The sequence below is a fragment of the Emys orbicularis genome, chromosome 5, assembly GCF_028017835.1.
Source record: "Emys orbicularis isolate rEmyOrb1 chromosome 5, rEmyOrb1.hap1, whole genome shotgun sequence".
Lineage (NCBI taxonomy): Eukaryota > Metazoa > Chordata > Testudines > Emydidae > Emys > Emys orbicularis.
In genome coordinates, this window is record NC_088687.1 from 84,114,488 (window position 1) to 84,128,638 (window position 14,151).

Here is a 14,151-nt window from a genome sequence, read left to right on the forward strand (position 1 = left end):
TTCATAAAAGCTTAGTTATTCACACACTGTAGTCGTTGCTGTAATACTGCTGGAACGGTTTGGCGGATGGGGATGATGATGAACTAGATGACCTTTATTTGAGACTGCAAAGCAAGAAAACAGAAGGCCTGTTGTAGCATGTTTTCTAGTAGCTTTATGCAGATGTGTTGCAGAGATGCAGCATAAATAAGTAGGGGGGAAAAATCACAGCCTCTTGACATAGTTTCCAGGGAAAGTACCAAAGAATTTGGTTCTTCTTGAGGTTCCTGAAAGTAGAAGTAATAAATGAAAGATGACAGTAACAGTAAGTAATCACTATGCATGTGTGGCCTTTAAGTTTTGTTTTCAGTTTATGAAATTTCATTAGCACTACAAATACTAGGACAGGCTAGACTTTTTATGCTTGTAGAAAGCCAAACTGACCCTGTGGATTGCATAGCTTGATGAATTACATTTCCCAGTCATAAACTGTTATCAATTTAAAATATGATGAAGGGAAAAGCAACTACAAGAGGCATAGTTATGTTATTTTATTTCAATTATGTGTATCCAGATTATAATTTGTGATAATTTTAACATATTAAAATATTGACCTAGTACCTTTGAGAATTATTTAACAATATTAATTGTAATGAAATAATCTGGCATAAGGGTGGATGTCATCAGCAGTTCTGTAGGATTTCCAAAATAATTTAGGATTAGCAGGACAGTTAAAGTATTTTTATAGTTTATGTAAGATGTTTGGAGTGATCAAGTCAATGTTCTTTGGTCCCATTTCTGACAGACAGTAATACTTGCTTACATGAGTAGTTCCATTGAAATCTATGGGATAATTATGTGAGTAAATTCCACTCAGTTTAAGTGAAGGTTGCATGATAGTGCGCTTCATTAAATAAGTGGGAAGCTACCTATTGACTTCAGAGCGCTTTGGATCAGGCCAGTCCCCAAAGACTTCAGCATAATCAGGGTTATTATGAGTGCCAAATTACAATCAATTTGCCACTTAGAACACATCAAATTGTACAATTATCTAAATATAAGAAAACTATGAGGGCAGCAAATATTTCTGAAATTAAAAAAAAAAAACAACCAACCAAAATAAAACATACCCACAAACCATCCATCATCACACTTTTCCATCACATCAATGATATCTCCCTCTCTGAGCTCCAGTTCATCTTCGTTCCTAGGAGTATAGTTATATAGAGCCTGAAACCTTAAACAGGACAAATAGTGTGTTTTTAAAAAATAAGTTCTTTTCACCTTTACTTAGCCAGAGGAGCTTGTCAAACATTTAATTAACTTTTAAGGTAACATACTCCACTAAAAACTACAACACTGCATATTGGAAAACAGCAATGCAGGAAACTTTTCCCTGCATAAGTACTTATGGGACTAGGTCCAGAATGGAATACATAGCATAGTTTATGTAAAAGACAACTCATGTGCGATTACTGAATTGTTTACAGTGGGATTCATACAGCTATGCAATCTAACTGAAGATGCTAACGCATAACTCCTCTCAACTCTATTCTGAGAAGGGGAGAGGCTTTTGAGAAAGATAGTGGTGGAGTAGCCATGGCCTAAAGGGGAGGGGAAAAGAGTAAAATGATGTGTTGGGGGGAGGGGGGGGGAGGAAGAGGAAAGTAAGATGCTGGTCCCAATATCTTAGGAGATAAACTAACTTCTCCCACTTCCTCCTGTGGTGCATGTCCCCTTTGCACCTCCTGGATTCTGGGTCTGGCTAGCCATGTACTTGACCCTCACTGTAAGTTAGAGCAGCCTCAGAGGCTGCACAGATAAAATAAAAATAGATGGAAATGGAGAAAGTGGTAGAGAAAAGGAAGGGAAAAAATGAAAAAAGTACTGTATATTCCTGGCAGAAAAGAGAAGCTAAAAGGAAGGCACATACTAGGAATGGGTGGAACATTAGACATTTCACCTGGTTAATTGATTGTTTTACATTTATGAGTGAATTTAGTTGTCATGACTGTGATAGCTTGAATCAGGCAGTATGTAGGACAAACTGTGCTAGCTTTCACAAACAGGTTTTTCATTCTACTGCATTTCTACCTTACAGTACTCTCTACTTTTTCAATCCTGGCCTTTCAGTTATGTGATGATCTGTGTGATGGATAAATGGCAAGAGAAATGAGACCACCAAACTCATTTTCTTTCAGTCCTGTGTTAGAGGTGAAATAATAGTGTATTAAGTTGTTATTATGGCTAGATGGTGCTTATACAACAGTCCTGTATAAGGAGTCACATATAATTGCAGCAACTGAGGAGCATCCCAGGGATGGAATTCCTTCCTTTCTTCTCTATGCTCTTCTTTCTCCAGGAAGGGGAACAGTCTCCTATTGGTCCACCCCAGTAGCAGATTACAACAACTCTTACTGCGCCAATTGGCATACTGTGGGGGTGTAGTCAAGATCCCCCCACATTCCACTATGCTTCTTTGCCCATTCCCTGTCCATCTATGCAGGGCTGAGCATACAGCTTACCCCTTTGGTGTACAGTAGAAACGCAGGGATGCTACACAGCAGTATGGGTGTAGGTTTTTATTTTCCCTTATGCTGAGTTATAATCTGGCTCTTAGGTTGGAGAAAGGTTTAGGCACTCATATCATCCAAACAAAATTCCCATTGGCTTCAAGGAATTCCAAACTGGATGATTAATTCTTCTGGTGGTGGGATCTATAAATCAGTGCTGGAAATAGCCAATTAACGGAATAATGATCTGCCTGAACAGCTTTAAATGGGAGTTAGGTGCCCAGGCACTTATAAAAACCCTGTAGGTGTCTGTGCGCATCTTTAGGCTTGTAAAAATGTGGCCCTTTGGCACTTCAGGGCTTAAGTCTCATTTCATTGCAAATCAGTGAGACTTAGGCTACCTGGGCCTGATCCAAAGCTCTTTTTGAAGCCAACAGAATAACTCCTATTGACTCCAATTGGCTTTGGATCAGGACCAGAGTGCCCAAGTCACTTTTGAAAACTGAATTTAAGAGCTTAAGTCACTTAGATGCTTTTGAAAATTTGCTCTTTATCTAGTTTTATCACTTGCTCATGCCAAGTTCCCCTGTAAGATGTGATGTTGCATTCTTGTTATCAACTTCATTCACCTCCTACATTTTGCTCACTTTTCTAATCCTGAAGGATTCCTTGACAAACAATAATTTACAGGAGATAATTCAGGGCCAGTGTAGCAGACAAGTTGAATTATTATTAAATCTTTATAACTGGCATTCTGCTCAAGAAGTCTGAAAATGATGGAATCACAAAATGACCATTAACTGGTTTTTAAATTAATTTCCATCTTAACTGTAAAACATGGAGAAATGTAGCAGTTTTTGTGTGTAACTATGCTATAGTACATTTATCTTCATTTGTGAGATAATGTACCTTCATAATTCAGTTTTGCCATCAGGGATTTCCTGGATGTCTTCCAACATTATTTGATAACTGTGTTATCCCATGATTCTACTAGCTAGTTTACTGATTCCTTGGAAGATATGCTGGCTATTGTCCCGTTCTTTAAGTGCCAGTGTTATATCTCTGGTTAAGTAGATAAGAAATATACTTACGGTTCCCCCCCACTGTGTATGTTTTCATGAGCAAACACAGGGCGCTGTGGCTGTAATGAAATGATTTGAAATGTAATAAAGATTTAAAATTGTTTCTAATTTAAGTATAATTTGGATACTGGCATGATACATATTCTTTTTTAAAAGATAAAGAAAAGAGCAAGCACTAGAACATTTACAGGTTTAAAGACTAGATTATTTTGAAGGACATAGTGAAAATTAAAAAAAGAACAGCTTTTAATTTATCCAGTCTAAATCTTTTCATGCTGAAGGAAAAGGTCAGAGTTGAGCCCGATTACTTTTTCAAATATCACTAACAGTGCAGGAATGGAGATACCATGAAACCCAAATGCAAATAATGCCTGTTGTTATACAATCTTTGCCTGAAGTGTGGTCTCAGACAAAACAGGAACCAAAAATCATTCTTAACAGTGCAGTATGAGCATCCATTCATTATGATTTATCTAGACAAACAATATTCCTACATACAGGACACACACACACACACACTTTTAAAAGAATCAAACTAATTATGTCAACATGTAACATTTTTAGTTTAGAAGGGAAAAGTTGGTAGATATTTCCAGTGCAATGACCTTTTAAGAGTTACCTTCCTTTTTAAATTAGCACCACCCCAATATGTAACAGATGCTTTTAATATTGGAAGTGAAAAACCTTAACTTCCTAAAAAAAGCACACCATGTTATGAACAAATAGAAAGCCATTTGTTTATATCTAGCTCCACATTAGCCTCAATCCAGACAAGATGGAGGACATGCTGGTTGAAAGAGGAAAGCAATAATTAGGATTGTGATTATGCTGTCTATTAGTGGAGGCTGCCCTCCCCTCACCAAAGAGATTTGCAGTCTGGAAGTACTTTGGAAACCTTAACTGGTCTTTGATACCTAGGTACCAAAGATAACTCACACCATATGTTCTCCTATGAATGATTTAATTAAGAGTTTGTGGACTCTTTTTTGATGTCATGGACCGTATCATATTTGTCCATACTTTTGTCTTCTCTAGGTTTGACTATTCCAGTCCACTTTATTCTAGGTTACTCTTGAAGCTCACTATAAAGCTTCAAATAGGGAAAAACAATGTCTTGTTTACTTGCAGTAATGAAGAAACACGGTATGATGTCATCGCTTCTGTGCTCTGGAACTGCACTGGTTTCTCAACTGCTACTGATGAAATTCAAAAGGTGGTCTCCTTTCTATAAATGGTTACGTATTTAGGGACCTGCCTACCTGAAGTGACTACTCAAGGGGCCAACACAAATTTGTGCTTGTTAAAGATGGTCTTCTAATAATGATGGACTAGAATGGTACACTGTAGTTTTAAGGATACCGTGGGATAGTCTCTAATAACAGGTGATTGCCAAATAAGAGAGTGACATCTTGTCCAGATTTCAGTGTATCTCAAAAAATTGGTAATTTTTAAATGTTTATTCTGATAGGATTGCTACCTCTCAACAGCTACATAAGCATCTGGGGCACTAAGGAATAAAACCATGGGAGACAGTGCCTTCCTGATGACTCTGTAGATGAGGTGGTATCCTCCCTAGCAGAGTGGACAAACTACATAGCACGAGTTCACTGCTGTCAGTTTCCATATGGGACTATTTCTAATTATAGAATGGGCATAGAACCCCGGCAACCTCCGACACCACGGCCAACTCCTGGAATGGGCCAACGTGCCCCTGCAGCCCCTGGGGGGGGCACGTGGCTCCGTGCACTGCCCCTCTCTGCAGGCACCGCCCCCCGCAGCTCCCATTGGCCACAGTTCCCCATTTCTGGCCAATAGGAGCTGCAGGAGCAGTGCTTGCAGGCAGGGGCAGTGCGCAGTGACCTCTGCCCCTCCCTCCCCCAGGGCTGCGGGGGCATGGTGGCCTCTTCCAGGAGCAGCATGGGGCCAGGACAGGCAGGGAGTCTGCCTGAGTGGCAGCCCCGCTGCACCATTGTACTTTTAGCAGCCGGAGATCGTGATTGACTGGGAGAGTTTCCAGGATCGACCAATCGATTGCCATCGATCACTTGGTGACCACTGCGTTATACACTGACAACTGCTCAATCTTAATTCATTACTAATAGTGCTGCCAGAGCTAAGCAAATCAAACTAAAGGGTTAAGAGACAGCCAGCCACACACCTTTAAAAAAAAAGATAAGAACAAAACTACTTCAGTGTTCTCCTCTCACAGAGTTTCCTCACAGCCATGTCTACTTTTTCCATCTGATTTAAAAACAAAACAAAACACATGCATCACTAGGTAATTTTAAAGCAAGCTTTTAGGTTAGGTAAAATGATGGTCTGTCACTCTTGAAAGAGTCCCCTTAGCCAGTTTTCAGACTGGAACAGTCCTGTGATTTGACAATTGCATCTATAATAGAAACTGATCCACCGCACGAATATACAAGATTTCAAACAAAATAGTTATTTAAAGGCGGTGGGTTTTTTTCCTTTTCTTGAGGAGCCCTCTGTACCGTGGGTGGATAAATACAAATTCTTCCCTCTACAAACCCTTGAATGTGATTTGAATACCAGTGGCAGGCTCCATGTACTTCTCTTTTAAACTCCTATTGATGGGTTGTTGTTGATTTGTTTTGGGTTTTTTTGTGTGCAAACAATAAAGGGTAACATCCTTAAAAACAATATTATAAATGACTCAATACCTTGAACATATGCCAAAAGAGGACGAAATGAGTCAAGCACTGTATAATACTACTGTTGTCTTCCACATGTAATTCCAACACTTCTCTGTTAGATAATGTTGACATGACAGAGTGTAAAATGCATTTGTACTCAAGGCAAGAGATAATTTTACATTCCAAACTTAATTAGAAATAACAGTACTTAGCAAATACATAATACTTTACATAGTCACAGAACTGTAGAAACAATTAATAAAGCATCACAATGCCCTTGCAAGGTAAATAGGGACTTTGATCTCCATTGTTTAGATTCAGAAACACACAGAAAGACTAGTCTCTGCCTAGCCTATGTCAGGTCAGGAGCAGAGCTGGGATGACAACCCAGGAAACCCAGACACTCAGGGCTTGGCTACACTTGCAAGTTGGAGCGCACTAAAGCAGCCCTGGGCGCCCTAACTCATGACCCATCCACGCTGGCAAGTCAGGGTATGTCTATACCGCAGTTAAAAACCTGTGGCTGGCCTGTGTCAGCTGACTCGGGCTTGCAGGGCTTGGGCTAAGGGGCCACTGTTTCATTGCAGTGTAGACTTCTGGGCTCATGGTGGAGCCTGAGCTCTAGGGCCCTGCAAGGTGGGAGGGTCCCAGAGCTTTGGCTCTAGTCCCAGTCTAGAAGTCTACACTGCAATCAAACAGCCCAACAGCCTGAGCCCTGCAAACCCGAGTCAGCTGGCATGGGCCAACTGCAGGTTTTTAATTGCAGTGCAGACATACCCTCAGGCAATCGAGTGATTGGGGTCACGGATTCCACGGATTCTAGATTCCAATTCCCATGGCTCAGTTTACTAGACCATGTTGCCTCCTGTGTAGGAGTAAAAGATTTAGGACTTTAATTTCAACAGTGCACAATCACAACTGTGTGCATGAACATATACACAACTGCACATCTCATTTGCATGTATGGTTACTGCAACTGGGTCTGCATGTAAGGCATTTTGGCATGCTGATGGCTAATTAGGGCACACATGATAACTGAGCATGCAAATTAGGTGTGCAATTGTGGGTGCCTAGTTCTGGGAATTAAGCCCATAAAGAATACACAACACATACTGCCCAGTATAGCATCCTTTAACTGTTTTTTGCATCCTATCATGCGGAGTGACATAGGACCTAAATCTTCTCTCTGCTTTAGTGGGAATAGAATCTATCCCCTAATTTGCTTCCTAACCAGCAATATCACTGCCCCCTACCACCTAATTTCAGGTTTGTCTTTTTGTGATGTCTCTGGTACATACCAGTTCAATGGGAAATAGGGTTGCCAACTGTCTAATTGCACAAACCCAAACACCCTTCCCTACCCCTTCCCCAAGGCCATGCCCCTGCCCCTTCTGAGGCCCTGCCCCCACTCACCCACCCTCACTCACTTTCACCAGGCTGGGGCAAGGGCTTGGGGTGTGAGAGGGGGTGCGGGCTCTGGGAGGGAGTTTGGGTGCGGGAGGGGGCTGGAGTGGGGGTGGGTTTTCAGCGGTGCTTACCTCGGGGGGTGGCATGTCTGGCAGCAGCTCTGAGGCTCACGGGCGGCTCTGCATTCAGCCGCTGCCTACAGGAACTGCCCCCGCAGCTCCCACTGGCCATGGTTCCCCGTTCCCGGCCAATGGGAGCTGCGGAGTCGGTGCTTGGGGCGGGGGCAGCATGTAGAGACCCACTGGCCGCCCCTCCTCTTAGGAGCTGCTGCCGGACATGTCACCGCTTCCAGGAGTGGCACGGAGCCAGGGCAGGTAGGGGGAGCCTACCTTAGCCCCGCTGCACTGCCAGACTTTTAGCAGCCTAAAATCTCCCAGATTGGCTTCAGTGGCCTCCGGGAGATCGAGCCCGATTCTGAGAGACTGCTAGCCAAACTGGGAGGGTTGGCAACCCTAATGGGAAAACAAGGATCCAGCAAAACTAGGGAAACACGAATATCTTGTGGGGGAGGAGAATACACCTCCCCTACACATAGCAGACAGAGGGAGGGAGATGAATGTAAAATCAAAGGGCAACTGCAAGAGATCTCTATGCAGAGCCAGCTCCAGGCACCAGCGAACGAAGCAGGTGCTTGGGGCGGCCAATGGGAAGGGGCGGCACGTCCGGGTCTTTGGCGGCGGGTCCCTCAGTCCGTCTCGGAGCAAAGGACTCGCCGCCAAATTGCTGCCGAGGAATGAAGCGGCGTGATTGAGCTGCTGCCGAAATGCCGCCAATCCCGGGGTGGTTGTTTTTTTTTCTTCCTTCACCGCTTGGGCCGGCAAAAAAGCCTGTGCTGGCCCTGTCTCTATGCTCCCTTGCAAATCCATTCTGCTATCAACAGTAAGAGGCAAAAGCGGTCTCAGATGCTTTGAGACAAAGCATACTGAATGTTAAGATACACATGTAAAGCATTTTGGTCCTAACCAAAAAAACCAGCATAACACCCAAACTATATTTTCATTTAGAAACTTCTTGAATATTAGAGCACATAATATAAGACCAATACATATACTCTGTAAATAATTTGATCTTTAGGTTAAATACAATAGATGTAGTTAATGACTGTTATGAAGGGAAACGCTGAAGAGAATCACAGTTGCAAATAGCAGTGCTGGGGAAAACATGATATCAAGTCAGTGCAGCACACATTGCTATGGCAACAAAATATTTTCAAAAGAAGAATATGAATGCAAAAAAATCAAGGAATATTGAACACATTACAAAAGCCATATTACATGCAATAAAGTCTAGATTTTTTTGGTATCAAAAAGGCCATTTTAATAATCTTGAAATGCCTTGAAACAAGAGGAACCATTTAGAAAATAGTTGAAAAAAATAGACTAAATTGTGTAAAGAATTCTGTCATTTTTGATGTTTTGTGAACACTGGGCAATCCAGTGGAGATACAATACAAAACAGAACTGTAACATAAGGTGCTGTCCATAAAGAATTTCATTATGATTTTATGCAAATCATTTTTGTAGTTTGACAGCAGCATTGCAGCACAGCAGGAATGAAACACAGCGTACTGATAGTATTCAAACACATTATCAAACAAAGAACAGGGAGACTAGCTATTTAAACTCCTTATGCTAGGGGAGAATGCTGACATCACACACTGGGCATTCAGTACCATACCCTGTGTGAATAGCTGTGACCTCTGACAGGTGAGTTGCAGGATCTCTTAGTCATCACAGGGCTACGAGGAGGTTTACCCATAACAAATATCTCTCTTTTTAAATCAGCCTGGAAAAACCATAAAAATTGTATAAGTTCATAGCTTAAGTACAAAGCCTTACAGGGGATTTTTGCTGCTTCGTTTGCGCATACAAATTGGACATGCTAATTCTTTAATTAAAAAGGCCCATGTGTTACAATGCAAAGAACAAGCTGATCTGTTAGTCCAGCACACCTGTGCTGTTGCTATTGTATCACCTGCAGCATTGTTTAGTTGCTCTGGCAGTTGCACTGACATTTACAGCTACAACTTGCAAGATTATTCACCCATGACCCTTTTTGGGATATGATCTAGCACTGCAAATTTAAGTATTGAAGTGACCATTAATAATATAGAACACTCAAAAGCACACAGCAGAAAGTTCATAGCGAGCAGGGAAATACTAGCAACTGATCTTATAGCCCTTTGATATTAAACTGAAAGCACTGCTGAAATCTGACTTGCTTTCTGAGTGCATGTTTAAAGCAGTGGAGGATGATAAATAAAAGGATATCAGTTAGGCTGGTGCCTATGTATATTAGCTTTCAAAGCTAATTGTTTCATGGAAATCAAAACTTGTTAAAGGGGATGTGAAGAAAATGAGAATTATTTGTGAGGAAATGGTGAATATCCTCATTGGAAGCCTGGTCCTTTGGATTTTGTGAAGAGTTGTCATTGAAATGTTTGTACATGTACCCGGAGTGAAGAATAGGCTCCTTTTACAAACTGGAAGAGTGAATAACCAAGAAATGCTAAAGAAGCCTTAGACGGGGGCCAAGAAGGGAGAAAAACTCTTTAAGATTCCCTTTGTGGGGTTTCTTCTGATTTCTTCCTTCAGAAAACGAGGTTTTCTCCACCATGGAAGAGTCTCGGGTTTGACTTCCAAGCCTTATGGATATCCACGGATCTGCTGGAAAGCTTGCGCCAGGCCTGGCTCCCTTAAAGGGGATTCCACAATGTGACAGGTTCACTGCTACATACTGTGGATGTGGAGGATGTTATGCATAATGTTCTCCTTGCCCCCAAACCTGCCCATTGCTTGGGCCACACGCTCCCTGCTCTAACATCCAGGACTAAGAAACATAGTGCTGCTTAGGAAACTGACCTGCCTCACACTGTGCGGGCAAGGGGTGATCAGTTTGTCAAAGGACTTTTCCATGTGTGGGTCAAGAGGGCATACGCTACCTTTAAATACTTACATTCTCTCTGCAAGATATAAGGCTCTAAAAGAATCACAACATCAAAGACTTTAAAATCAAAGAGCTAAAATAAATGTTCTAGTTTTGTATATTTTTAGACTTGATTTGACTTTCCACTATCATCTCCCCAATGCTTTTATAATCACACAGGGAAGATTTTCAAAGGAACAAAGAATAGATAGGTACAACTCCCACTAAAAGTCAATGGGAGTTGGAAACCTAAGACACAGAGGCCTCATCTTCCCTGTGAAAAAAAGGTGTGTCCTTGAGTTTGCTAACACATGCTAACTAATTCAAGGTAAAATCCTAGTGACTACATAAGACAATTTGTAGTTTTCACACAAGTTAAGACCTATGGGGGAGCCTAATCTTTGAGTCAACCTGCTAACTCATGTGAAAACTACAAACTGCCTTGCCTTCACTAGGATTTTACCTCAAGTTAGTTAATATGTCATCTAACTTGAGCTAAAACTACACCTTTTTTCCAGTGATGGCGAGGCCTACTGCACCTTTAAAAATCCTACCTAGAGTTTCTTGCATTTCACTGTCCTTAGTCTCATCTAAGGGTATTGACAAGCTTCTACATTCATCTGTGAACCAACCTTTTGTCTGACATGAGCAAAGTTATCACAATATCAATCCTATTATTCCCTTTACCTTGTAGGGCTTTCCCATCTTGAACAACTTTCCCTCATCTTGTGTATTTTAGTTTTGTACTCTTTGATGGTAATTAGTTGTTAAGAGACTTAAACGCCTGGCTTCTTAATACAGTAGTCATGCAGTGTTCAGCATGATACTCACTGATATACACAAGTGGAATGGGAATAGGAACTACCACTTCTTCTGAAATCCAATTCGCAGCCTAGAGATAGGGGGTTTGTGCGAGACAAATGGATCAGTATAATGGTAAGCATTATACTTTTGACTTACTACGAGTTGCTGGGATGTTAGTTCACCTGCCCATTGCTGTGCTCAATCTTTGCTGCTAGACATAGCAGACATTGCCTGCTTCTCAGAGGCAGGAAGTGTTGTCTCCAGATCAGATACAGAGGGCTGATCAAAACTCATTAGTCATCGGGAGTCTTCCCATTGGTTTGGGCCTATGCTGATGACATTCACAGGGGGAATTGCTCACTGGCCTTCAAAGATAATCTAGAGTATGAAACAGGCAGAGAACAGGAGACGATCAAAAAAGACACTTAAGAGTTGTGGATAGACCTCTTTAAGAAAAAAGAAACTGTCCTCTAGTTCTTATCATTGCTTAATCTGCATTGTCTTAAAATGAGACAATAAAATGTCCCTCTCTTGATAATTTGCACTTCTTACCCTTCACCACTTCCAATGAAAAGCAACAAAATAAAATCCAAAGTCAAAATTCGTGCCCTGATCTGTATGAACTTTCAGCTTGTTGTATCATTTCAAAGAGTGCGTATTTGTATTTCCTTTCATTTTGGATTAATTTGCCTTGTTAGGATTTAATCGATGAATGCTCAAATAATATGAACAATCTGAATATCCCCTAGAGATAATTTCAAAGACTTTGTGCTAGTCGGTAACATTTCCTGAATTTTATTTATTTGTTTTGATTTAGAATAAGTAAAAGCACTCATCCATAGGCTCTAAGTGCCCTGTCAGTTATTCAAAATTATATAACCAAAATGCAATACAATTAGTTCACCCCTTCTAGCAAGGTGCAGCACATGCTCAGTTATTACCAACCACATACAATGGCCATTACTACAATCCTCCCACTTCTCTTCAAAACCAACAAACGGCCCTTTTAGCATGCCCTCAAAGTAACCAAATCATGGCAATTTTTAGACCAGGGACAGGAGATTATTTCAGAGCCCCAGGGTCCTGACGGAGTACACCCCAACCTGCAACTTCCTCTCTATTATAGGAGGGGGATCTTGCTTCTGCATTTCTACTTCCTGCAGATACACTAGGTAGTGTATCACAGGGAGAGAGGTGGTCTCTTAGGTGAGAGATCTGAAGCTGTCAACATCTCTTTCTCAGTGGGGGAAAAAATGGAACACCTTAAATCTTGTTTAAAGTCAATCATAGTGTTATGGTGATTTTTCTCTTTTCTGTTTAAACCAAATGTAATGCTCATGAAATTAACATCTCTGGAGTTTGACTCCTTCTATGCTCCCACTAAAGACCTAGAAAGCAAGTGACAATTTCAGACTTCTCTGCTCTGCCCCGCCACAGTGCTTCAACCGTGACCTGGAAATATGTCTTGAGAAGAGAAAGTTACCCATACTCTATATCTGTTCCATTTTTGGCTAATGGGACTGACAATAAGAATGCTACTAATGGGTGATAAGTATGATAGTGGTTATTGTGAAATACACATCTGCCCCTTAGGAATTGGACTGAAACTACAAACTCCTTTAGCATAACATCTGGTAACTTTTCAGTGGCCTAATGACCTAGAGCCTGATTCATCTATTGCAGTGATCAGCAACCACCCATTGAATTCAATGAGAGCTAGCTCAAACCCTAGTGTGGATTCAGACACAAGATCTAGAGATTAAAAGCTCCTACATCCTATACCTGAGCTATCCAGCTAATCCTTCCCTGAACTATCCAGTCCCTTCATGATAGTTTTTCTTACTTGACATTGTTATTTCAGCTGAAAAGGCACTACGCTGCTTATAACATTTGAGCTAGCTACATGCTTATGCTACGAATATTAGTAACTGAGAAATTATATTTAAAAATGTAAAAAGATCAATCTCAGCATTGTACCTTCTATTTGTCAAACACACATGGAGACATGCAGCAATTCACAGTCAACAAGTGCAGTTACCTTTAACTTTGGTGAGTTTATCTCCTGTCGGTATGAAAGTTTGGAAAGGAGAGGAGGTGAATGGGGAACAGCAGACTGGGAAGATGTGGAGACAGACTGAGAGGGAGGTGCCTTGGCAGAGTGAAATGGAGGACTAGAAGGAAGATGAGAAGGAGAAGCAGAAGGCCCTTGTGTCCCAGAGGAAAGTGGGGATGGCTTAAACATTTAAGAAAGACAACAAGTAATCATGCTGTACAACCATCAGTGAAGAACATAAAGTGCAGAGAGAGGAGTAATACACCACTAACAAGCAGAGACAGAGAGACCCCTAACTGCTGTACTCAGGCTGATGTTACATTCATCACAAGTCAGTAAATCTAATGTTCTGAGGAGAAATCACTCAGTCTTATCATATTCTACTTACTTTCTACTACTACCCTGTCTTTAGGCTCATTCATTTGAAAAACACAAATATGGGATGGGAGTAGTGTATCTCTTGTAATTTCAAAACTGTATTCTTGGAGGCCCCCTAATATGTCTTAGGCTTGATTTTGCAAGTGCTCAGCAATGAAAGCCGAGAGTGCTTAGCATCTCACCCAAGAGCTCAGTATCTTGAAGGATTGGGCCCTACATGAAGGTCTGTTAAAACTTCAAATGAAACCTGCCTTTAAATACATTATTTATAAGGGGCACTGTTGAGTTAAATTACG

At 41.2% G+C, this 14,151-nt stretch overlaps 1 protein-coding gene across 7 annotated transcripts in view; it reads right to left on the bottom strand.

Moving 5' to 3' along the window:
- Positions 1-204: 204 nt before the first annotated feature.
- Positions 205-14,151, bottom strand: part of SORBS2 (sorbin and SH3 domain containing 2) — a 119,458-nt gene continuing 105,511 nt past the window's right edge. For all 7 annotated transcript variants that reach the window (XM_065404610.1, XM_065404611.1, XM_065404607.1 and 4 more), the window contains 3 exons: positions 3,584-3,633; positions 1,110-1,216; positions 205-266 (listed from right to left, as the gene is read on the bottom strand). In XM_065404610.1, coding sequence (XP_065260682.1) covers positions 205-266; positions 1,110-1,216; positions 3,584-3,633 — 219 coding nt within the window. The remainder of the gene's footprint in view (positions 267-1,109; positions 1,217-3,583; positions 3,634-14,151) is intronic.